Here is a 25,787-nt window from a genome sequence, read left to right as displayed (position 1 = left end):
AGTAATTCTTTTAATTTGTCGGAATAAAAACATACTGGTAGTATGTAATTACTTCTTTAGTATTGTGCTGATTGAAATTAAGAAATACTTAAAATTGGACAAGATCCTGCAGCATGGTTTGATATTATATTTGATCAATTAGAGAGTATAAATCAGGAATAACGCATCATTACATGCTATTATTATTTTAATCCATGGCAATTAAATTTCCATTTCCATGTCTTGTAATGTATGTGATGACAAACTTAATTAATATAGTATTAGGTCATCCAATAAGCAATCTTAAGTTGCTTAATGTTAATTATCATAAATTAAAGATGTTTCATTGACATAACCTAATCCTATATAAAGATTAGTGCAAACGCCACGGGTTTACCCTTATCTAACCAAAACCCACCAACCCTAATCCCCTATTAAAAGAAATAGAGATGCCAAATTATGTGTATCACCTATAAGTCCTATGACTTTTTTTAATTGATGATTATGATTGAGTGATAAATATTTCTTCGCCTTTAGTTAGAGTCTCGTGTTCAAATATTGAATATAAAATTATATTTCATAAGAAACGTTTTATTTTTAAAATTATTATTATTTTGACAAAATTCACGATTAATTGAACCTGAATGAAAATTTATTAAAATATACTCTTAGCTACATTCTTATCCTTTTTATTATTTTATAAATTTTTTGTTTGGTTAGAATTGGGCTAACAAAAGTGAGCAAGGCAAAAGTAAAAGAAGGATGCTCTATTATGAAATTAGAACCCTACATTTTAAGCTAAAGAGTGCTATTAAAATCCCAACAAACCCATTAATTTCTCTTTCAACTAAACAAATTCTTAGCTTTTACTTTTGGTTTATTAAGTAAAATAAAATAAAACTTATGATGTAACGTTTTGAAAATAAATCTACATTTAAAGTGGTTTAGGTCTCCCAACCACCCTTTCCAAAATACAAAAATAAAGATAGGTGACTAATGTATGCATCTGCATTTTGTTTTTTCAAAACATTTACGCAGTTGATTGAGACATATCACTACCCGCTCCAATATTTGTTTGAGAAAAGAGAAAGCAGGGGCGCCATCGATATAATATTGAGGAACTTATAAAATAAAAATAACGTAAATTAACCTAAGATAGATTTAACTCATTCTCCTTTCTACTGCAAATTATGAGAGTCCGGAGTCAAAAGAACAAAAAAAATTGTCAAAAATTTCAAAAGGGCACATCAAATTTTTTTAAAATCAAAAGGGCAAAATCGCTCATGACGAAGCGATTTCCCTCTGACACAACGACTAAAAATCGCTGCCCTAGTAGCGATTTTGTCCAAAACCTTTTTTTCTTTTTTTTTAATTAAAAATCGCTGCCACAACAGCGATTTTAAGTCGATTTTTTTTTCCTTACGCATCGCTGCAAGGGCAGCGTTTTTCATGCCTAGTGCTATTATTTTCATGCATATTCATGCCTATTGTTAATTATTAATAATATAAAAATGCTCATATGAGCCTATTGTTAATTATTAATAATAGAAAAATGCCTATTGTAGTTTTTTTTTTGAGAGGCAGTGATTTTTATTTTTTTTAATTGCCGACGTCAACTTTTGTCAGAAGAAAATCGCTCCTAACGGAGCGATTTTGCCCTTTTGGTTAATTTTGTTTTTTATGTGCCGTTTTAATTTTTTGAAAGAAAAAAATTGCCCTTTTGACTCCAATTGCCTTTTTAGATCATCATTTAGGTCTCTCACCTAAGTGGTGGTAGTTTATCACATATATTCTCTTTAGTTTTTTTATAAGATAAGAATAAGATATTTATATATATATATATATGTATATATATAATCTTCAAAAGCAATCACATTAGTCCGTCAGTGGAGGACTAAAAAGAAATATGTAATAGTTTAGGGAAGTCCTAAAAAAAAACTTATTTTGTAACAAGTCTTTCCTTCCATTTATAAAAGGAGAGGAACTTCATATAGATAGATCATCGAAGCTTAGACTATCTTTTTCTTTTCTTAAAAATGTTTAAGTGTGAGTGTGAGTAAAAACTTCTCCCGTCAGGGAAAACTATTTCTCTTATATGTTGTGAGATAAATATAATATAGTATAGCGTGATATGTAAAAATTATAATATGCAATAAAAAGTTGGTTTTTATATCTCTCTTCTTGAAATTCCATAAATGGTCTCAAATGAAGGTTGCGATCTTCAGCCCTAAGGAGGAACAGTAAGAAGTAGCCAAAAGATTGAGGTCATTAGGGTGAAATACTGTTCATAGCCTGAAAGGAGAGCTACTGCAGTGGTGATAAGGACTGTTCATCGATCGAAAAGAAGGAAGGCATACACGCATGCTTTATTATTGCATATTATAAAGTTTTACATACAAACTATATTACATTACGTTCATATCTAAACGTAGAAAGAAGTACTTAGTACCTATAGGGAATTTAAAATTATTTGAAAATTGTTAAAATTATGAAGAAACACAGTTTTTTATTCATGTTATACAACTTCATATTTATATTCATGCTACTAGCATAAATAAACATGAAAATATTCAACAGCATGTGCATAGAATAAGAAGGAGAACCTGGAGGCATAAAAAGGCTTTACATCATTTTGATGAAGCAATACCATAAATGAAACAAGCATATCTGCATGCTAGCTTAAGATATACAACAATTATATTTGCAATACATGAAATGAAAATGCATCGAATACAAGAGTATTTTGAATACAAAAATGCTCAGTCAATCTTAAAGAAATGAGTATTATTTACTGCATAAAATCTGCAACCCTGTTTATAAAAACAGCACACTTATAATGGTATAAGAGTCAAGGAACTAATGGAAGAACTAGATTTTAGTCTAATTAAACCTCTATGGTATATAGAAGAAAAAACCTTAGTATCAATACTACATGTAATTAAAACTTTAAATGATGATTTAAGGAGAAAAATCATAACTATTATTACATTAAAAAAATTTGAGGAAGACTTTTTTATGTATGAAATAAATTACAATTATCCTGAAGTAATTATAAATGATATGAATACATCTGATTATTACTTTTCAAAATAATTAAAATGAGTATTAGAGAAGTCTTAGAATTATTAAAAGACTTAATGGAAAGCCATAAACAAATAGCTTTAATGCTAAAATTGATAGAAATCGAGATTATTTNAAAAATGCTCAATTAATCTTAAAGAAATGCGTATTATTTACTGCATAAAATCCGCTACCCTGTTTATAAAAACAGCACACATATAATGGTATAAGAGTCAAGGAACTAATGGAAGAACTAGCTTTTAGTCTAGTTAAACCTCTATGGTATATAGAAGAAAAAACCTTAGTATCAATACTACAGGTAATTAAAACTTTAAATGATGATTTAAGGAGAAAAATCATAACTATTATTACATTAAAAAAATCTGAGGAAGACTTTTTTATGTATGAAATAAATTACAATTATCCTGAAGTAATTATAAATGATATGAGTACATCTGATTATTACTTTTAAGAATAATTAAAATGAGTATTAGAGAAGTCTTAGAATTATTAAAAGACTTAATGGAAAGCCATAAACAAATAGCTTTAATGCTAAAATTGATAGAAATCGAGATTATTTCTCTTAAAGAAAATAATTCTGGAAGAATTACAAATGTAATTGAAAAAATAGAAAATTTTGACAAAAAGATAAGTCAAAAATACATAAATAAATTACTAGCAAAAAAAATTGCAAGTACAAATACCTACGAAAAAGGAAGTATGGATGAAATATTAATCCAAAAGTTTTTGGAAAAACAAAAAATTGATAAAGAAGAAGTTCTAGAAGAAGATCTAGAAGAAAAAGAAAATCTAGAAGTAACAGAAGACAAATCATTAGAATGAATGAACTAGACAAACTAGTTTATGCAATGGAAGATCTAAATTTTTCAGAAGCTGAATTAAATGTATTTATAAAACCTTTGAAGGTAATAATTTCAGTTGTAAGAATATGATAGATTTATCAATACAACTGGACACAAAAAGAATAACAGTTTCATGTTATATTACAAATCACGAAAGTGATCAAAATCTTATCCTAAATAGTCTAAAAGACTATAGTATAGAGAAAAATGGTATAGAAATTATCTATAAAAATGAAACTTGTTTTATACCAAAAAATAGATGCCAAAAGAAACATCTTTTAAAGTTTCAGTTTTCATAGAAATCACCTTCTATGATACCAAAATAACAACATGTTGTCAAATAGTCAATGGATCTGAAGCAAGCTTAGCAAAATCTTTTTTGATAAAAGAATGAGATATAAATAAAAATAATATATCTATGATTGGAATAACAGAAGATAAAGAAAAACTTTCTCAGTCTAAAGAAAAGGTAGAAATAATTTTAGAATCAAATATTGTTTCTATAAATAAATTATTTGCCTACGATAAATTGGAAACTGATTTATTACTAGGAAATGATTTTTTACAACAATTTCAGAATTATCATCAAACATTGTATATGATAAGCCTTAAAAGTCCTTGTGGACATTTCATTAAAGTCCCAAGAAAACAAAATCCTTATATCATTGACAAGGTTAACAAAAGGAGATACTTAGAAAACCTAAGAAAAGTCTCTTGCAAATGCCTTAACTTAGAAAGAATTAAAGAAAATTTACATAAATCATATGGAGAAAATCCCATAGAAAAATGGGAACAAAATCATGAAGAAGTAATTTTAACACTAAAAGATCCTAGTATAGTCATTAGAGTAAAACTCATGCTCTACAATGAAGATGATAAAATTGAATTCAAAATTCAAATTAAGGAATTAATTAATTTAAAATTAATAAGAACGAGTAAAAGTCCTCATTCTAGCTCAGCATTTATGGTAAGAACCATGCTGAAATAAAAAGAGGAAAAGCTCGAATGGTTATAAACTATAAAGAGCTAAATAAAAATTGCATATTTGATGGATATTTCATTCCAAATAAAAATAATTTAATAAACCTAGCAAAAGGAAAAACTTATTTTTCAAAATTCGACTGCAAAAGTGAATTTTGGTAAATAAAATTGGCAGAAGATTCTATTCCATTAACAGCATTTAGTACTCCTAATGGACATTATGAATGGACTGTCATGCCATTTGGGTTAAAAAATGCCCCACAAATATTTTAAAGAAAAATGGATAAAATATTCTGTGAAAAGGAATTTTTAATAGTTTATATAGATGATATATTAATATGTTCAAAATCTTATGAGGAACATCTAAAGCATCTAAAAATATTTTCAGAAATATGTTTAGAAAATGGAATCATTCTAAGCCAAAAATAAATAAAAATGAAATAGAATTCTTAATAATGATTATTTCAAAAAAATGGAATTGAACTTCAATCACACATCTCAAAGAAGATAGTAGACTTTCTTGATAAATTAACAACAAAACAGGAAATACAAAATTTTTTAGGATGTCTTAATTATGCTGGAGAATTTATTCCAGATCTTGCAAAAAAACGTAATATATTGCAAAAGCTAATAAGAAAATCCAATAGATTAGGATGGACAGAAGAACACACTCAGTGTGTTAAACAATTAAAAGATGAATGTGCCAAATTACCAAAACTTCGACTACCAGAAGATAGTGATAATTTGGTATTACAAACCGATACGTCTGATTAGCAAGTACAAATACCTACCAAAAAGGAAGTATGGATGAAATATTAATCCAAAAGTTTCTAAAAAAACAAAAAATTGATAAAGAAGAAGTTCTAGAGGAAGATCTAGAAGAAAAAGAAAAAACTAGAAATAACAGAAGACAAATCACTAGAATGAATGAACTAGACGAACCAGTTTATGCAATAGAAGATCTAAATCTTTCAGAAGCTGAATTAAATGTATTTATGAATAAAGGGGAAACAGGAGGACCCAAGGAAAATTTGAAGAAGGAGATGGATCCAAATCCATTAAAGAAGAATGGCAAGAAGAGCCTGAAAAGAAAGACAAAAATTTTGCAGATAAAGCAAAAAAGAACAAAGATTTTATAAAACAATATCATAATGATGATAAATCCAGGTTCATGCCTAATAGACTTCCAACAGGAGATATTGGAACCCAATTACCAGATCTAGATTATAAAAGAGATCCGGAAACAAGCCTAGATTTATGGTATCAAAACATATTGCTATATTTTCTGCTAGGGAAAGGAGTAAATTATACCGACGAAGAAAAATATATCATAATATATATATATCACTCTATCTATTGTAGTGAGTATGCCACTGCTGTTATTTAAAATTTAAGAAGTTAGATAAATCTATATATATTTAAATACTCTTCTAAATAATGTTAAATTTGAGTATAGTTGCTCATATATTTATCAATTTTACATATAAAATATTAGATGGTCATCTAAAATATTTGTAACATGTTGTTATAATTTAGGGATAAGGGTCTGAAAAATACCCCAACTTTGGTCAGATTTGTTGTTGCGATACTAAACTTTCATAAGGACCTATTACCTCCCTAGACTATTTAATACCGTATTTTTTACCCCCAGAACTATTTAATAGTGTATTTTAAAGGTATATATGTGTCCACGTGGACACATTACTATTTATAATTTTGCATTATTTTTTATGTCCACGTGGGCAAATATATATGTTTAAAATACGGTATTAAATAGTCTAGGGAGGTAATAGGTCCTCATGAAAGTTTAGTATCGCAACAGCAAATCCGACCAAAGTTGGGGTATTTTTCAGACCCTTATCCCTATAATTTACTTAAAAAGAAATTTGACTTGTATTGAAAGATCGATAAGTTATCAGAGAAACAAAAAGAAAGTTTTTTATCAAATAGGTAATTAATAAATAAGGTCAAAATGATAAAAATAAATATTATTTTGTTTCTCCTGTATATTTAATATATATATATATATATATATATATATATTATTTTTATTTTTTCACAATCTATTATAAAATTATTTTTGTTATTAAAAGTAACTAAATAAAATAACAATTCAATTAAATAATCTATAATAAAGAAGTATTGATAAGGTTTGCATACACTTCATTGTGTCAAAAACAATCTCTTGAGAGAAGGTTTACTAAGTACAATCTATCATTTCAGAAATTACGAAGTAGGGCAAGATTGGGACACTTTATCAATTTTGATATGTTAATTTATTTGTCTTATTTTTTTAGGAAAAATTACGTGGTTAAGCAAATTTATACTACTTAATTAGTCATCATAGCTATAGTTTGCTATAATTATCACTCGCAACAACCATTGAATGTTAATTATATGGGTTGGGTTCGAGTTTGTATAATTCACAACTAACAATTCTTCGTTTGATTTGTATTTGTATATGACGGTGTTTTCCTTTCGTATTTCAGTTCTATGACTTCTATCACCAAATACATTTAATCGTTTTTGTATAACTTTTTAAAGTTAGTATAAACGTGTAGTTTTTGAATTTTGTATAATATAATTTGTATAACTATTTAAAGTTCAGATGTTTGTGTCTATATAAATTTATTATTTCGAGTTTTATCATATTTGTATAATTTCAAAATTTGTATTACTCAATCGTATAAATACACGCAAATCATACAAACGTACCCGCATATTATACAAACAAGGTAAAAAAATTATTGCCCTCTCTCACTCACCTCTCTCCTCCCTCTCCCAATCACGTTCGATCTCTCATTCTCGCTTACCTCTCTCCTTCCCTAACCTGTAGCTATGAATAGTAATTGGCAAGTTATAGCTATAGAGCCTCTTTAAATTATTTTGAATAGGTATATGCGAAAAATTTCTTTTTTTTAAATTAATTTTTTTAAAAACATTTCTTTTTGTAATTGATAATTTTTTAGTTTCAATTTTATTTTAACATGATATATTTAAGACCACAAAATAATATTTCAATACATGACCTACTTTTAGTTTTAAAATGTAGTAGTAATATTTTTTTTTTTGATTTTCTTGAATTTGATGCCGAACAATTCAAAACCTGCTGCCTAAAAACCATTTCGTCTATATTGAGTAAAACTTAACTCAAGGATAAATTCTGGTTATCTTCTCTTCCTTCCCCTTTCATGAAATGCCCTCGCTGTCGTCCGGTCATGTCAGCGGCGGATTCTCCGCCGCCACTGTCAGTTCTCCGTTTCCCCTGTCATGTTTAGTCTTCTCCATTGTTCATTCTTCATCTTTTTCTCACATCCCATTTTTGTGAAACTTGTGATATCATCTTCCCACGCCAAAACCCGCCCCACAACCCAATGCTTCGACCTCGGGAAGAAAAGGTGATTCGGCTCGCAAAATGGGTCGACCCAGATTTCCTATCTCCTCCCCTATAAATCCGAGCAACAATGAAAGCCAGAATACAAAGAGTGAACTACGGTAAGAAGTATGTTTCCTTTCATTTTTGTTGCTCATTTGTATTCTCCATTTTCTTCATATATTGTTTACAGTGTGTATATATGATTTCCTTATTTCAAGTACTGAGTTTTCCCTCTTTCTTTTTGTCTATTGTTTTGTAGATTGAGCTAATCTTTTAGGTTTACAAGTATGAGATTTAGGCAGAGAAAGAAAGTGAACAACAAAATGGTGACACCAGTGGAGCATGTATCTATCCCTCATGACCTCCCTGAGTTCTTTAAGATTTTTCACCCTGAAATATGCTACCCCCAACTGGTAAGCTCTTCTTTCCCTTCTGCAAATTTTGGGGAAAAAAGACTAATGATTCATGTAATAATGTCAAAGTTTTCATGTATAAAGAGAATCAGTCTTGCAGGAATTTGTTATGTTCTGTCCCAGTAACAATGAGCCTTTCATACTTAACTACTTATTTGAGTGATTGAATCTTTGGGATATGCTTTTGGAGAAATAACTAACAAAGGGCTTTTTTTCCCTTTCTAAAATGCTGATCTTTCGGGATGATAGGCATTAGTGCATTAGGTTGTATTCTGTGGTGGAACTAGGATTTTCACTAATTGGGTTCAAAATATGAAAAGTAAACACACAAAGAAGCCAAAGGGTTCAACTTGTACTATATATACATAAAAAAATAATTTTAACCATGTATAAATAATGTAAGTTCCCATGGAAGGGGTTCATCCCTTGGCTCTACCTGGCTGTCTGCTGTTGTATTAAGATAATTTGGATGAAATTAAGGAGCATTCCACTAGTTGAACTTTAACTTACTCCAACTTTCCGTCTGTTCTTAATCTCTTATACTGTATGTAAGAGAGAATCTATATCATGCAGCTATGTTCTCTTATAGTTTTTGGTTCTTGTTTGCATGTTCACAGTTCATAATGGATCCTTTAAGATGATTGAGGTGTATCAAGTTTTAATTGAAAGCATTGATGAAAGTAATGTTCAAAACTTGCAAATAAGTATCTCGTGTATAGACCGGTGTTTATTATCCTACTAAGCAATGTATATTCGTATAGTTGTGTAGAAATTACACTTTATGCATCTGCAAAGTGAATGTCAATTTGATACTTCCTTGCTGACTTAAGAGTGGACGAATGGAAATAATAAATGATCTAATGGTGGTTAAGGTTCTAGATTTAGAAGACTATATTGGACATAATCTGGCCATCCATTATAGAAATTAGCACTGGACTAAGAATTTCAATTTGTGTTAAAAGCTTTTCTGTCTTATTGTATTGTTTATATTGCAACAACTTTATTTCACCGGAAATTAAGCGAAGTTTTGTGTCTCCGTCTTAGAGAATTCCACCTGCCTTTATCAAGTTTTTCAATGGAGATATTCCTTCGATATGTGTGCTTGAAGATCCTGCTGCAAGAACATGGAAGGTGGTTGTAGAAAGGAACGACAGTGATTTCTTTTTCATGGAAAGTTGGCCAGACTTTGTGTTGGATAATAATTTGGAATATGGAGATTTTCTAACATTTTCATATTTTGGAAACTCGAAGTTTTATGTTAAGATATATGGGAAAAACGGTTGCCTAAAGCAGGATGTAACAGCTCTCAAAGAGCCTGAGCTGCTTCCATTGGTTGAAGAAAATGCACGGGGTAAGTTTCTTTGGAGATCTTCAATTTGTAGCTAGTTTGATTCCAACACATTTGTCTCCATGTTTAACCTATAATAGTTAACTTACAAAGTTTGGAACTGATGCAGGAAAAAGCATTGTAGCTGAGCCTGCTGATCAAACAGATAATGGGTCAGGAGACAGGGCTGCTTCAGTCACTTCATTTGAAATTGTCATTAAGGCTTCCCACTTGAACAGAGCACGCTTGGTAAGTTTATTAGTCACAAAATATTTTGCTTATGCATAAATCATTAAACACAACCTATTCTCGAAAATGTCATCAATCAAAACAGCTCTACCGTCGAAAAGGCGAACAATATTGAGCTTTCTAAGGAAATGTTGTTAGCAATTTCAAGCCAGTTTTGCACTGTTAACAGTCTAAGTGGGTGTTTTGCCATAAAAACCAAATATTTTCCGGAAAAAAGTGAAAATTTCTCATGGCTAAATGCGTCCTAACTATCTGCCAATCACTAAAATCTCTTCTAAACTGAATGTTCCAACCTCTAACATCCCATCAGTCCTCAGTAACACTATTAACTTTTGTATGGTTGTTACTGAAGATGTAATTGTGTGATATCTTCTCTGCGTATGATATGCAGAAGATGATAACAGGGCATTTTACTATTGTATAGCTGTTACTTTGTGTGTCTTCACAATAACATCAGCTATTGTAAATCGTAGTGGCCCAATGGTATTGCTTAAAATAAATTAAATATACTTTGATGGGAAATTGTCTTCTACTTGATGTAGAACTTTTTAATTCATAGCATTTGTTACTAATCACTAGATTATTAAATATATATTATGTCTGAACATTCTTTTTGAATGTATATACTTGTGCAGAATTTGCCAGCTCCATTTGGCAATTGTTACTTGAAGAGGAAGCAGCGACCACTTTTGGCTACTCTTCGAACTGATAGTGGTAGCTGGACGATTGTTCCTCAATATTATGATAGATTGGAACTTCGGGAAGGGATGCAGAAATTTATAGACGACAATGCTTTACGCATAAATGATGTTTGCCGATTTAAGCTGATTGATGATGAGAAGTTAATACTGAAAGTTCGTATTAAGCGACAGCCCAAGTAAAGTACAGGCAACATCTCGTTTTTGGATCAAATGTTTCTGCCTCATTAATACAAGGTTGATGTTTTAGAGCTTTATGTCAATCAATTTATAACATTCTATGGTATGGTATTAACTATTATGTTTTAGCATAGTTTTATAATCCACTGCATGGAAATTTTAGCATAGTATAAATTCACAAATTTCACGACTTATGTAGGCTTATAACTACATATCCATTTATAGTTGAATATTAAACAGAAAAGGGTTAAAAAATACCCCTAACATATGGAAAACGGCTCATAAATATGTTTGATTCACTTGTTGGTCTAAAAATATCCTTTATCGAAACAGGTTATTTGCCCAACCTTGGACAAACTGTAATTGCTGTTGAATTTTAAACGGAAAATGGCAACAATTCATCTGATAGTGCTAGCTGATATTAAAAATAGAGGTAATTCCCTTTGATTATTCAGCTTAGTATTTGGTTCAAATATTTCTACTACTAAACATTCTATTGCAATAGAAGGTTGATGTCTTTGCAAATTCAAACTCAACTATATTTTTAGTCACATATTTAGAGTAGAGCTATCAGTACGAGCTTGGCTCACTAGACCAACCCAACCAGTTCCTATATGTGATTTGATTGGATTGAGTTATGATTTTTGGAGCTCGTTCAAAAATGAGTCTTTAGTCTGGAACAAGTAAGCTCACTAACATGTGAGGTTTGAACTAGGTTGGGTTGGTCAGCTTGTAAACCAAATAAAACATAATAATACTAAAATTAAAATGATATAGAGTACCTAGAGGGCATTTGATCATAAAAGTTGCGAAGTATAAGTTTTTTGCATTGTTAGTGTGTAGGATTATTTTTCCTGAATTAGTAAAGTCAAACAAATTTTGCTGCCTCCATTTCAAAGTGGTAGTTGATAAGCCTAAATTAGCTACCAAATAATCATATTGCGAAGGTCAACTTAAATTAATTTTAATTGCTTTATAATGAAAGTTAATAAAGGGCACTGTATGAATTGGAACTTTGGTTTAAATTTAAAATTGTCTACTTGGACATTTGAAATGGGAAACTAATCTTTTCAAGATGATGGAATATTTTAGTACGACGAAAGTATACCTTGATAAAAATGTGTGAAAATTCTACCAAAAAATTATGATGGGATGAATATGATTCTTCTACCCTTAATCCCAGGTAATGGATTCGACTAACATCAATCATGAATGAAATGTTTTTTGGTGGGGAGCACTCACCATTAATTAGACCTTACGTGATAGGAATCTGAATTAGTCAGGCCCAAAAAAAAACAGAAACAAATTCGGTGTTTTGGTGTCTAACATCTAATCCCAAACATTAGGTGATTCTAATTAATACATTTACACGTTAGAAGACAAGGCTTTAACATTTAAGCAGGTACATATATTTGCTGTCAAGGACTTGATCTGTTGTGTAAATGAACAATTGGAGTAGTAATTAGGAAATAAGAGAAGTTTTCAAAGATGATTAGTAAGTAGCATTTGGTGAGGAAAAAGATATATATCTGCCATTTATATTTCTAGTTTAGTTTTCCTTGGAATTTTGATTTTGAAGTGTGGGATTTAATGAATTTGGATGGAGACCTTTAAATAAAAATTATAGTCAAATATTTGGTGAAGGATTATTATTATTCTAGGGTGAAGTCCATGGTGTAAAAAGTTGAACAAATAACGACTTCACACCATTTAAATGTAGCTATGTTAGAAATCAAGGGTCTAGTAAATATTTTTTTTCATCTTTAATCAGAAATTTAAATATAAAATTACTTTTGATAGGAAAGTATTTTACCTTTAAAATATAACTTTCGACACAAATTTAAATTAATCCAATCTCAAACGAGTGCGAAAAAAAAAGAAGAGGAGGTACGTACTGTGTTAACTGACCTAGCAAATATCTCCCATTATTAATGAATATGATTTGAACATTTAATGCTGGTATTAATTTGGACCCCTCGTTGTACAGCACTTGCAGCGTTATGATATCTACTTGGCATAATAGTATATGTGCAACACCATTTTTTAGATGGATAAGGCTGCATTATTAAATATGCTATTTTCTTATTTTCCTCATTTTTAAGTTATTTATTTTTATAGTGAATTAATTTTTGACTGATCAAATTTTTTCCTTTCATATCAAACACATCCTAAACAGTGAATTTCTTACGAGATGTACTCCAGCTAAAACCATCATATTATATAATATAGATGGGAGAGAGTATAATGTTTATTAAATTAAAAATGCTTATAAATTGTGTCTTTCATTAATTATAACTTATAAACACTTAAGAACTTTTAGTGTGCCCTAAACGCGTAAATACTTATTATTTACTTCTTTGGCTTACATGAAGTTTGTTTAAATATACAACATTATAATAGTAACAATATCTTAATTCTATATAAGTTAGAAATCAGCTATATAAATCCTCATGGTAGTATTTCTTTCTTTAAGATAATACAATTGAATACAAGACATAAAAACTAAAACTGGGGTCAGTATAACAATTAAAAAACAAATCTGAAAAAGGACGTACTAGCTAGTAGTACTAACCAACATTCAATAAAAAGTTGATGAAAATACATTTAATGTTGTAGTAAATTTAACGACACAAAGTTAATAAATTATTTCACCAGAGCCTACCAAAGGTTGGTTTAATATATAGTTTTGTTACAGGTTTATTGGTAAAACTATTCAAAGTTTACTGAGAAGAATTAAATACGGAAACATAAGGAGTTGCGATGAGAATTATTCACTCTTTTTTCTATGTGGTGTTTTTAATTTGCGCTAATCTCATCCTTAATTAGGTCTCGAATTCGAGCCTAGGGAGAAAATCTTGTTAGGAGCGTCACCTCAAATGGGTCATGCAGTGCGCAATTCAAATTTTTCAAATTTTATCGGGAACCCAATACGGACAACAAACGCCAAATGGAAAATCAAGAAAAAGAACTACTTGATAACTCCAAAAAGTTGAAAAATATTTTTTTTTACTAATTTATTCTTAATCAAATATCTTAAAAAGGATAGTTCTTTAAATAAGGCTAAAATTAGAAGACCCTTCGGGGTGGCCCAGTGGTTTGAGCTTGGGACTTCCATGTTGGAGGTCTCAAGTTCGAAACCCCTTGCCAGTGAAAGCAAGGGGTTTGCCTTCTGGGTCGAGCTCGTTGCACCAGGCTTGCCTAGTGCGGGTTACCTCTCCTATGTGATTTGCGAGCTATTGCATAGGAGCGGGGGTTTTACCCTGTGCGCACCCAAAGGGTAGCGGCTGCGGGTTTCCCTTGTCATAAAAAAAAAGGCTAAAATTAGAAGAAAAAAATATGAGAGTAGTCTTTTTGATTTTGTGATAACAATAACATATTTAGTGAAATTTAAAAAAGATATCAAATTTTATTATTACCTTAAAGATAGAAAAATCGTTTCTGACTTGTTGATTTTGGAAACGCAACTTACTATGAAATGGAGAGGGGAAGGAGTAAAAGAATTCAAAAATAGGTAAAACATTAAATGATGTGAGCAGCTGACATTTGGCTCCATTAGTATATTAACTTTTACTAGGTTAGGTTTCAGAGCAAAATTAACTGTACCTCAGGCAACAACTCCAGTTGGACCCTCCTCGAACATGATCGTTATATCAATTTAAAGATACTCTTAACACGATATAATAATGATTTTGACGAAATTTTCTTTTTAATTTAGCGAACCTTATAGAAAAACTGAATAGATATTGGTTGGAGAAGGATAGATTTGAAAAGGAATAATTAGTATCTTTTTTATTTCCTAAACTGAATATTATTCTTGACCTAATTTATTTGACTAAAATGAGGTTTAAAATCAATGTAACGGCGGTAGTATTAACTTTGGTTGTATAGGGGGTTAAATAAGTTATTAATATTCAATAATGTTAGTTTGACAACTAAAAGATATAAATGAAATCTCAAGAACAGTTGTAAAATATTTATGCTAAATTAAACATGGTGCTTAATTTCATTGCCTAACATTGCGGTTGGAAAATGAAGTCGTGTTGATCGCTTTATCTCGAAACTTTTCGATATAAATTAAGATTAGTCGCATTTCAAAATAAATACTCTTTTCTTTTCAAATACTTATTATATTTTATTTTCAAAAATCAAAATACATAAATTTTGATTAACATTTTAAAATGTATTTTTTCACGAAATTAATATTAAAAGAATCACAATTCATATTTCTTTTTGTACAATTTTTAAATATATAAATTCTATTTTTTAAAATATTGAATTAATTTAATCTAATTGAGTTGTAAAAAATAGTCAAATTGACTCTCAAAATACAAAACATGACAACTGAAAAATAGTAATCTTCCGTCTCAAAATAAGTGTTACCTTAGAAATTAAAAACAAATATTAGTATGTTTTTCCAATTATTGTATCCTTATACTTCATCTTCTTAATTAACTTTTCAAGAGACATTAATTAAATAAGAAAAGTTTAGTAAACTACACATTGTATTTATTGACTTTTTAATGAATCTAATTTTTGCTAAGATAACATTTATTTAAGACGAAGGAAGCATCAATTATCTTTTTAGGTGAGACTTTCCAATATGATTTATTATTAGATTTAATGAGAATTGCCTTATGCTTCATTAAATTAAATTTGGTTAGCCGTTAGATTTTAAATGAGAGTTTTTAGTTCTCTAATCTTAGTACTACACCTAGATTTACAAAAATAAAATAGGACAAATATATCCAACAATAAAGCATTGATTAAAAGCTTTCTCATCACATTTTAGTTGAAGATATTTACTATATTCTCAAAGTTCCATCAAACTTTATTCAATGCAATATATTAAATTCAAGAAACAACTCTATTTTTCTACCTTCAAATTAACTCCTCTCATCTAATTCTATACCAAATTCTTCTCTATTTTCCCTCCCTGTTATAATCACACAATTAATTCTGCACTAAATTTCCCTTCTCCTACACATTATATAAATCTTGTCAATCTTTTCCATTTTCTCCAAACAACTCCCTTTTGCCTATACAAAAATTCAGGTAATATTTTATCCAATTATTTTCATGATTAGACTTTTTTTTAATTTTATTTTTCTCTAGTAGTGGTTGTAGACTAAAAAAAATGACTTTATCTAATTAATTTGCTCTGTTTTAATATAAATACAGGGGATTCTTGATAAAGTTGTTCAAATTAGAAAGGAAAAAAAATGAACTACAGAAGGGAGAGTAGTCATGATCCAAAACTTGATTTGAAGCTGAATTTATCTCCACCTAGGGAAAATAATAATAATAATATTTTTCCAATATCACCAAGCAGATCATCGTCATCGTATACCTCTTCAATGGAAAGATCACCAGCAAGTTCGTGTGTTTCAAGGGAACCTACTCCAGATGATCATAATCATCAACAATTTTTTGGTAGCCCAGAAGCAACAACTACTTCAATGATGTTAGTGGGATGTCCAAGATGTTTAATGTATGTTATGTTATCAGTGGAAGATCCAAAATGCCCGAAATGTAAGAGCTCTGTTTTGCTTGATTTTTTCCGCGAGGATAGAATCAAGAATACAAAGAAATGATGATCATCATGAAGAAATGCGAGGAATCTCAGTAGTTCAGTTGGTTGACTTTCTGAACTGTTATCTTGTTGGTGTCTGTTTGATTCCTCAGTAGGTTGACTTTCTAAACTATCACCTTGTTGGTTGGTGAGGGTTGGATTTCTCAGCTGATTAAAAAAAAAAAAAATATATATATATATATAACCTTTACTGAGGTTAATTAGGTTTTAGTAGTGTTTAATTTTCTTTATATATGTTGTAATCCCTGTTGTCTTTTTGGTTGCTTAGAAGATAGAAGGGAGGAAAGAACTTTTTTTTTCTCGAGAGTTTGTTGAGGTAATTGAATGGATTTGATGAAAATCTTGAATGTAACCAAAGAGGCTAGTATGGTTTTGGTTGTAAGTCATATTATGGTCATCATATTAATTCATTCATGTTTTGGTTGCTATCTTTACTAAATGCATGCAATTAATATTTTGTTGTAACCACCTCGTTAATGCCATCTCTAAGTATACTTTTAAAATTTCAGTTTAATTAATCATACAATATTCACAATTCATTTTCTTGATTGATTTAAATTTGTACCAAATAAAATCACTATAAAATTAGGCCGTATTAACTTCATTCATAGAACTCTAACGTCAGATTTCTTGTCATTAAGTGTACATACAAGTTACAACACATGTTAGGTGTTCATAATAATTACTTGGGAGACCTTTCACATGGTTTTAGGTGTAATTCGAAAGAAATTATGTGAGTCAATTAGGTCAAACTAAAGCATTTATTAAGAAATTTCCTCAGTGTTCAAACATAAATTGGATACGAATTTGAGAAGGAAGGAGGGGAAAAGAAGCAAAGCATCATTGACATTAGCTTGCAATATTCGTTTTAGAGTTCGACTAATTCAATTTTATGTCAGAAAGTTTCATTTTTGAAAAGTTTTATATCTAGAGCCGAATCTAAGACCTCTAATAAAATAAAATACTATTCACTACGATCTTTAATGATTCTTGAGACTTGAATGGCCGGCCTCGTGCCAAAAAGGATCATCATTAATTGCGTCCTCATCAAGCTTTCACTTGGATATAAAATTAGATTATACTTTTTAAAATTTACTAAGTTTTAGAATAAAGATAGATTACACACATTCAAATTCCATGAAAACAAACAATATCAAGTATTCATATTTCAAATTAACATTTTAAACATCATTTGAGTGGTCATTAGTGGGGTTATAAATTAATTGGGAGATTATTACTTAAAATAGCAGTCAATTAGTTTTAATTGATGAAAGTGACACAAACGCGTTCATATAATAATCGAAGTCTTAATTACTTGCGTGGACAAGTTTTAAAGTCCAACTTATAATTAATTACCGATTGTCAAAAGGGCGGCCAAATTGTGTTAATAACATCTTTATCAATTTATGAACAATAAACGGTGGGTGAGCTAATTAGCTACATTACCATATATTATCATTTAATGTAAAGCTACCATTTTTGGATTGTTCACATGTGACATTTAGAAACTTCCACAGTTTGGATTCATTTCCTAGTTTAATTAAAGAAACTTGTATTTCTTCACCTATATATCTATTCTTATTGGTTGGTTCTTCATAAATCTTGTTGAGTCCAATGTTATGTCTCGCTACTTTGCCACTCAAATATTTTTCTGGTTGTGAAAAGGTTAGTGGAACTCTAGATATTTTCCAGGAGCGCTTTAAAATTCTCTAGAGTTAGAGAGAATTATAGAATAGAAACTAAAGTGTAAATATGTAAGGACTTGTATAGTAGATGCTATTTATACTTAGGCCCCTAGAAAGTAGTAGTATAAATTGAGGGTCTCTCATTTGCAAAGACATCCAACAAGTTGTAAAACATTCTCCAAGCAATACAAAACCTTCTTTGAAATCTTTCTTAATTTTTCTTCCGTTCTTTCATTCTCTTAGCAATCTTAAATTTCAAAGGGCTTATTTGAGCTTATAAAAACGTGAAAGATTTGTGAGTAATTTGTCAAGTACCGCACGAAGTATTACTGAGACTCTAAATCCGTGACACTAAGGCGTATGAATTAATAAATCCTATTTAGGCTTAGAAGGGTGTGGACATTGCAGTGGTGGAGTTAGAAAATTTAAATATATATATATATATAACTAAAATTTAACCTAGCTAAGCAATGTAATTTCATGAAGAAAGAGGTGATATTTGTCATTCTCGTGGTTTAGTTCAATTATCTTTTAATCCCCTTAGCATAAGATGGCTCCACCACTAGGCATTGGTTGGTTGGTTCATAGCCTTGGAAAAGGTAAGTTTCCAATCGATGTAATAATTTGTATATATTTATGAATCCTTTTAATATAAATATATGATTCGAATCAAAGTTATTAAATTTAACTATTATCGTAATACACAGAAGCTTCCCCGGAATAACCGGGCTTTATAGTTGCTTACCTAACCCAAAATGAAATCAACAACCATGGCCTATCCTTTTAAATTCGTAGGAATAGCACTAGGTAGTCGATAATAATGACATCATTTAAAACACAGCCAGTTATTGAAAGTTATTTAAAGTTTAATTAATATTAACAAATTTCAGACTTGTGCTGCTGCTCCTTCTCCTCTGAATACTGGTATGGGTTTAGAACTTGAGATTTTATTAGTCGAGGATCTCAAGAAAAGATATTTTTAGACGAGAGACAAAGAAGTATCTATTCTCTCTGTTCACTTTATATATTCAATATACTAAAATAAAATTTCACTTTTATTTATTAACTTTAGCATATTACCTTAAAAGGAAAAAATTACAGAAATCCCACCTTTTAGTTTACTTATTACCATTATCCCCTATAAATTTTACAAATCTCCAAAATCTCTCATTTTCGCGCATCGGATTAGTGTATCTCGCGCATCATCAACGTTTATATTATTGTATCTCGCGCATTAGATTAGTGTATCATGTATAAAATGTACATCAGATTAGTGTATCCTGTATAAAATGTATTGTATCTTACTTAACGATTAATGTATCTTGCGCATCAGATTAATGTATCAGTGCTTATATTATTGTATCCGTGTGAGGGATTTCTGTAATTATAAACTTTTAAGAGATAGATTGTAGTTTTACCTTAAAAGTATGTGATTTCTGTAATTTGCCCTATTAAAAGAGAAACAATTTCAAATTCAAAAGCCCGAAAGTTAGGCTTGTGGAGTTCATAACTTTAGATCCGAAGAACTGAAGTTTGAAATTTTTGACCCACGATTATTTTCAACTTCAATACCATAAGTTTGAAGTTAATTCTGAAGTGGCTAAATTTTAAATTTCTATATTCTTTGACTATTCTTTAAATAGAGATCCTAAAAACTTCCAACCTTAAACGGTAAGTCTAGCAGTCTAAAACTTTTCTGAAAGCCCATTAAAGTTTGAATTGCGGCCCAACAAATAATACATGTAAACATTACATAAATCTCATATGGTTAAGAATTAATTATGTCTTATTCCTATTCTTTCTCAAATTTTTAAAATCTCTTAAATTTATAGGATCTCGGATACATAAGAAAGCATGTGGATACATAGCACACGGATTGCAAATGATACATTACTTAATGTGAGTGATGTATCCGAGAGGAGATAGGGATATATCCGAAAGGGGAAAGATGTATTCCAGAGGGGATACATATATATCCGAGAGGGGATAGGAATGTATCCGGGAGAGGATTTTTGTAATTTTCTTAAATGGTAGAAAATTTTGGAGATTATGATAAAATAAGATGTGTATTTAGGTAATTTTTTTCAATATCCAATGGGCTTCTTTCCCCTCATATTGGGAGTAAACAACTACATCATTTGTGCTATATTAGTTGTCCATAACTCCATATTACTAAAAGATAGTTGTTTTAAACTATTTGTCAACTAACAAAATCAAAATAGATTTTTTTTTTTCATTTTGCCCTTACAATTATGTTTTATTAAAATTAAGCAAGTTTGTAAAGTTCAAATAATGTTTCTTGAGAGGTAGATTAGTAAAACTATCCTTATTATTTATAATTTCTTAAGGGGCGTGTAAAAGAAAAAAGTGGACAATTATTATGGGACGGAGGGAATAGTTACTATTAAATAATAGGTTTCTTCAGGGTAAAATGGTACCAATAGTTAAGACAAATTAGAAGTTCTTGATGATAAATAATTCAAATAATAATCCCAAGGGGCAAGGACATTGAGATTATTCTCTTCAATTAAAAAAAAATAAAATGAAATGCTAGTTGATTTTACTCAAAAGTGTTTTGAAAGAAGAAAAAAATAACTCTATGATTATCACTATTAGAAATTGTTATCAATTGAGTCGTGCTAGTAGAGCTAAGCTCTGCATAGCTAACACTATCATGACGTTATGTTGAACCCGTATTTACGAAGTTCCTATTGACATACACAAAATATAGAGATGCCCTTGATGATTCGAATAAATCAATTGATGGTAGCAATCTGCCTACTTTCATATGCACTAAGGTTGGAGATGCCCTTCAGAATTTTAAAGCCTAGTTAAGAACAAACCTCAACTCTTGGTTAAATTTTTCTGGTCTTTCTTTGATTTTTTTCCTACTATTTCCCTTAATTGGAATATAAAAACAGGATTAACACTGCAATTTTTTTCCTTTTTTTTAAAAAAATTATTATATCAAAGGAAGCAGAAGTCTATATTTCCTGGCCAGAAAATGCACATGGGGAAAGGAAGAAGTAATAGAAGTTGTCAAAATTGTATTGGCAACTGTCAAGCAATGTCATGATTCATGAACTATATTTATGATGTTACAATCATGTCCTACAAAAGCACAAAAGAGTACTGCTTTTAGTGGGCAAAATATCATATGCCAACCATATTATTAATTGGTACTATCACTCTACAACTTTTGGAAGGAAGTCTCATAGTAATATTACTGCTAATTAGATACGGAGCCAGGATTAAAATTAGAAGTTTGGAAATTTTAAATTTAAGACTAGAAGAGAAAACTATTGCAAAGCATGCTTCCTAGAGAAATTTTTGTAGATAGTGTGGGGTTTGAACCATAACTCTTGCTTGAAAAGCATTTTCACAGCGCCTTCTTTACCATTAAGTCGTCAATCAGTTTTTTTAAGAGTTTTACAAGTTAATATACATATATATTTATTTAATGTCTACAGAAAAACTACTGGATTTGTCCGAACCCCCACTTAGCACCGTTTCTGCGGCCAACACCACTACTTTAGTCAAATTCAACTTTAAGCTACTGAGAGTATATTGATAACATAAGATTAACATACAAAATCATAAATTTAAATGTTGGTTCTTGTTATATATCATTAAGCACAGAAATAAGTACATTTATTTTCACTTGATTTAAATCTTCCAGCAATTGCCATTATGATATGAGGCCTCTAATTCATTATACAACTAAAATTAAACATTCCTCTGAATGTTATCATCTACTACCCCCACTGACCACTAGACCATAGGCCTCAAAAAGGCAAATCTTTGAGTGATTAGCCTCAATTATGTAGTGCAAAAACTACAAGTAAAAAGGGACTAAAAGTTTCACCATTGCCTTTTTTTTTCTCATTTGCACATTTGCCGCTTGAAGCCAAACTTTTCATTTTTGAGATCAAATTCAACTAAGTAATTCTGCATCTGAAAATTGCCCAAAATTATCGATGGACCGGTAGATAATTCAGGGCCAAAAGCACTATCCGTGACCATAGTTAAACAAATCACATCAGTTTCACCTGCAAATGAGAAGTAATTTGCTATTGGCAATGTCATCTCTGCACCACCTTTGTAATGAAACTTTAGCTCTGGTAAAGACACTGTTTCTTCCCTAGAAATATTGAAACATGGCCTTAAACCTGTTATTATCTCAATACTCTCAGCTCTTGGAATACCCTTTACTTGTTTCACAAATGCATCAAGCACTGGCTCAAAAACACCGCGATTCATGAATGTGAATGTCGTGCCTGAATCCACAATACTCCCACCATTTCCATTGGAATCTGGTGTTAAATACTTGTATGGAATCTTCACTTTCTTCCCTCCAACTGTAATTTTCCTCAAACTAACATAGTAATATACTGACAATGCATTTTTTTCAGACACCACTGGGTTTTTCTGCAATGGGGTATAGCTTAAATCTGAAGTTTTTTCACCACTAGCATTGAAATCCAAAACAAGATTACTACTTTTACCAGTATCATCAAATTTATGTGAAACAAGACAATAAGAGAACTTCTTGACATCTAATTGACTTGGTAATGATGCAAGTCCACGGCCTAAACCAGCAATTCCAGCAGGCTGTTTAGATGAAAACAGAGAACATCCAACAAGAAAATTGGGAACTTTCTTGTTAGACAGGTCAAGTGTGTCAACAAGAGCAAGACCCCCTGTAGAGCCTGAACCATAAAGTATAATATATGGTGGACAAACCTGTTTACAATTAGTAGGCGATTCGCAATCTTGGCAACGAGATTTTGGATTATTGCTATGAATCCAACCACATTTTGGATTCAAACAACCAAGAACTCGTGCGGATGACGAAGATTTGGGAATGAATGTAGGAATGAACTGTGAAGTAGTTGAAGAAACAGAACAATTGGTACATAAGTACCTTGTTGTACATGGGAACCAAACAAAGTCACTTCCAGTGTCCATAATGAAAGGGATTTTCTGTGGAGGTGTACCAAAGCTAAGAGTAATTGAGTAGCCTCCATAGCTTTGAGGGTACAAAGGGGTTGTGGAAACAGGGGAATCTTGAGATTTTTTTATGTAATTTGCTCTGGCCAAGGAAATGGAAGCTAAATGTGTGAGCTTTTCATAGAAATCTTGAGATGGGTTTTTTGTGTTGAAAAGTGAGAGTGGAATGGTAGTAGTGGTGGAGTTTGATGAAGAAATGAAGGGAAAGAGGAGAGAAAGCAAAGAGAAAAACAGAGCAAAAGAGAGAGAAGACATTGTGTTATTTTTTGGGAAATGTGCCTTTTGGACCCAAATTAAATAGTTCAAGTAGCTTAGTAAGTACAATAGTATAGGAGACAAAGCATCAACATTATTTGCAGTGGAATGTGTTATAGTATTAGAGATTTTATGTTTGAATTTTCTTAGATACAAAGTTATTTTTATTGAAAAGTGTTTTATTTTAGTGTGGAGTTTTTTCTTGTATGATTATAAATTTAATTAAATTTTAATATAAATACCGGATATAGAAGGAAAGAATATAAATTTGGAGCCAGTTTTGCGGCTAACGTGACTCTACTTTCACTGTGACATGTGATTCTTGCACTTTAGTGTAGATATGAGCAATAAGTTTCCACAAAGTGTATACAATAAGGGTCGGTGGGGGGACTTTTTGGGCCAAGTTGTTCAAACTTTAGGTAGTAACCGTTGCACTGTATTGCTTATTTCCATGTGTAATGAAAACTTTTGAATTCGAGTTTTAAATATGAAATTGTCATTAGAAGAGTGCTTTATTCATAAAATAAGAATTTTCAGCATAAATCAGAATCAGTGGAGTGTTATGGAATGGAAGAAACTAGAAAGAGAAATTAAAGAGAGAATGAATGATAACTCTTTGTATTGATTCTTGCATATTGATTCAAATAGAAGAGTACATCCCTATTTATAAATAATTAAGGAGAATCCTTATTAAAGGAGAGTCCTTATTAAAGGAGAGTCCTTCTAGATACTAAACTAAAATAAATATAAATATTTTGCAATTAATGCAAACCCTAGACTTGAAAGGAAATTAAATACTATAAAATATTTTTAGACTAAAAAGAAAAAGTAAAAAGATTCTACCAAAGTAAAAAGATTCTAGGAGAATGGCAGAAACTAAAAAGTGGAAAATTTCTCAATGTTAATCTAGAATAGTGAAATAATCTAAAGTAGATATCAAATACCAATGAGAAATCTAAAAAACATACGAGAAAAGAAAAGGAGAACTGAAAAAAGTTACAAAGCAAAAATCAAAACGAACAAGACAAAAAATTAAATAACTGAACTACTTATATAATATCAGTATATATAACTTAAATTTACTTTATTTTACACCAATCACTCCATTAAGTAATTATAATTAGGTTGAACCAAAAGTTCATTTTTATTTATATTAGGTAGACGATTGGCGCATGATTCAACCACCCCATACGATTGGGTTGAGAGATGTAATGATTCTTGATCTGATTATAAAGCATTTATACTAGTTGAAAAGGGTAATTATTCTTAAAAACTAGGCCTACATTTCAATAAGATATTTATATTACTTGACATGAAGTGGGGTACAATGGCATCATTTATTTGAGAAGTTGCCAAATAGAAATGATCATGGTTTCCCTCCATCACTAAACAATAATCATGATCTCTTGCATTAGAGCTTGAAATTTTTAATATTAATAATGGGTGTTGAAGTTTGTTTAATGGTATTTGGTGGGAGATAGTTGTAATTGAAAAAAAAAAAAACAAGTTATCCATACATATTATAGTTTAGCATTTGATTAATACCCCGCTACCCCACCCTCTACTTTTACTAATCCAATTTATATTCTTAATAGTATTATTAACTATAATCATTTATTAAAATATTAAATTTATTAATTAGTATATTAAAAAGGTGATATATTATATTTATCATTTTATTAATTAAAAGACGTATCAAATTAAATCTGGACAAGTAAAAATGGAACGAGGGAGTAGCATAAAAGTCAAAAGTGCTTGTTTTGTTCAAAAAATACTTATTTTTGAGAAATAATATATTTGACCAAGCTTTAAGAAAAAAAGGAGTGATTTAGGGTGTGTTTGGTATGAAGGAAACATTTTCCGGAAAATGTTTTCCAATTTTCTCATGTTTAGTTGGGCTAAATGTTTTGGAAAATGTTTTCCAAATCAATTCATTTTCCTCAAATTTAAGGAAAATGACTTCCCTTCTAAACTTAAGGAAAACATTTTCCAAAACTCTTTTCCAGCTTCAAATTACAATTATTTTTTTGTTGAAAAAATCAATTTATTTTGTCCCTACATCAAACCACCCCCACCCCTCCAAAAAAAAAAAAAATTTTAAAGTTTGTTTTTAAATTCAAT

General features: G+C 30.2%; 3 protein-coding genes across 4 annotated transcripts in view; 1 reads left to right on the top strand and 2 right to left on the bottom strand.

Annotated features, from left to right (window-relative positions):
* LOC125872983 (transcription factor LHW-like) overlaps positions 1 to 25,787 on the bottom strand; it is a 177,976-nt gene that overhangs the window by 52,294 nt on the left and 99,895 nt on the right. The gene's annotated exons all lie outside the window — the stretch shown is intronic.
* Positions 8,040 to 11,230, top strand: LOC125872993 (B3 domain-containing protein REM5-like). Of its 2 annotated transcripts, none has more exons than XM_049553824.1 (5): positions 8,040 to 8,378; positions 8,519 to 8,672; positions 9,717 to 10,023; positions 10,130 to 10,248; positions 10,884 to 11,230. In XM_049553824.1, the coding sequence occupies exons 2-5, from the start codon at positions 8,547 to 8,549 to the stop codon at positions 11,127 to 11,129; spliced, it is 798 nt and encodes a 265-aa protein (XP_049409781.1). In that variant the 5' UTR covers positions 8,040 to 8,378; positions 8,519 to 8,546; the 3' UTR covers positions 11,130 to 11,230. The 2 variants fall into 2 exon arrangements, with proteins under 2 accessions (XP_049409781.1, XP_049409782.1); XM_049553825.1 differs by having other exon boundaries at positions 8,040 to 8,385.
* LOC125872984 (probable aspartyl protease At4g16563) lies at positions 21,999 to 23,712 on the bottom strand. The gene has a single exon (XM_049553812.1). The coding sequence runs from the start codon at positions 23,664 to 23,666 to the stop codon at positions 22,284 to 22,286; it is 1,383 nt and encodes a 460-aa protein (XP_049409769.1). The 5' UTR covers positions 23,667 to 23,712; the 3' UTR covers positions 21,999 to 22,283.

This window comes from Solanum stenotomum, chromosome 8 (assembly GCF_019186545.1).
Source record: "Solanum stenotomum isolate F172 chromosome 8, ASM1918654v1, whole genome shotgun sequence".
In the NCBI taxonomy this organism is placed as follows: domain Eukaryota; kingdom Viridiplantae; phylum Streptophyta; class Magnoliopsida; order Solanales; family Solanaceae; genus Solanum; species Solanum stenotomum.
Note: the sequence above shows the minus strand (reverse complement) of the source record. Positions and strands in the feature narration are given on the sequence as shown.

Bases quoted from the DNA above. Each gene is read 5' to 3' on its own strand.
- LOC125872993 (XM_049553824.1), top strand. From the start codon at position 8,547: ATGAGATTTAGGCAGAGAAAGAAAGTGAACAACAAAATGGTGACACCA. The intron at 10,024-10,129 runs GTAAGTTTCTTT...GAACTGATGCAG, and splicing joins GGTTGAAGAAAATGCACGGG to GAAAAAGCATTGTAGCTGAG. The intron at 10,249-10,883 runs GTAAGTTTATTA...ATACTTGTGCAG, and splicing joins ACTTGAACAGAGCACGCTTG to AATTTGCCAGCTCCATTTGG.
- LOC125872984 (XM_049553812.1), bottom strand. From the start codon at position 23,666: ATGTCTTCTCTCTCTTTTGCTCTGTTTTTCTCTTTGCTTTCTCTCCTC.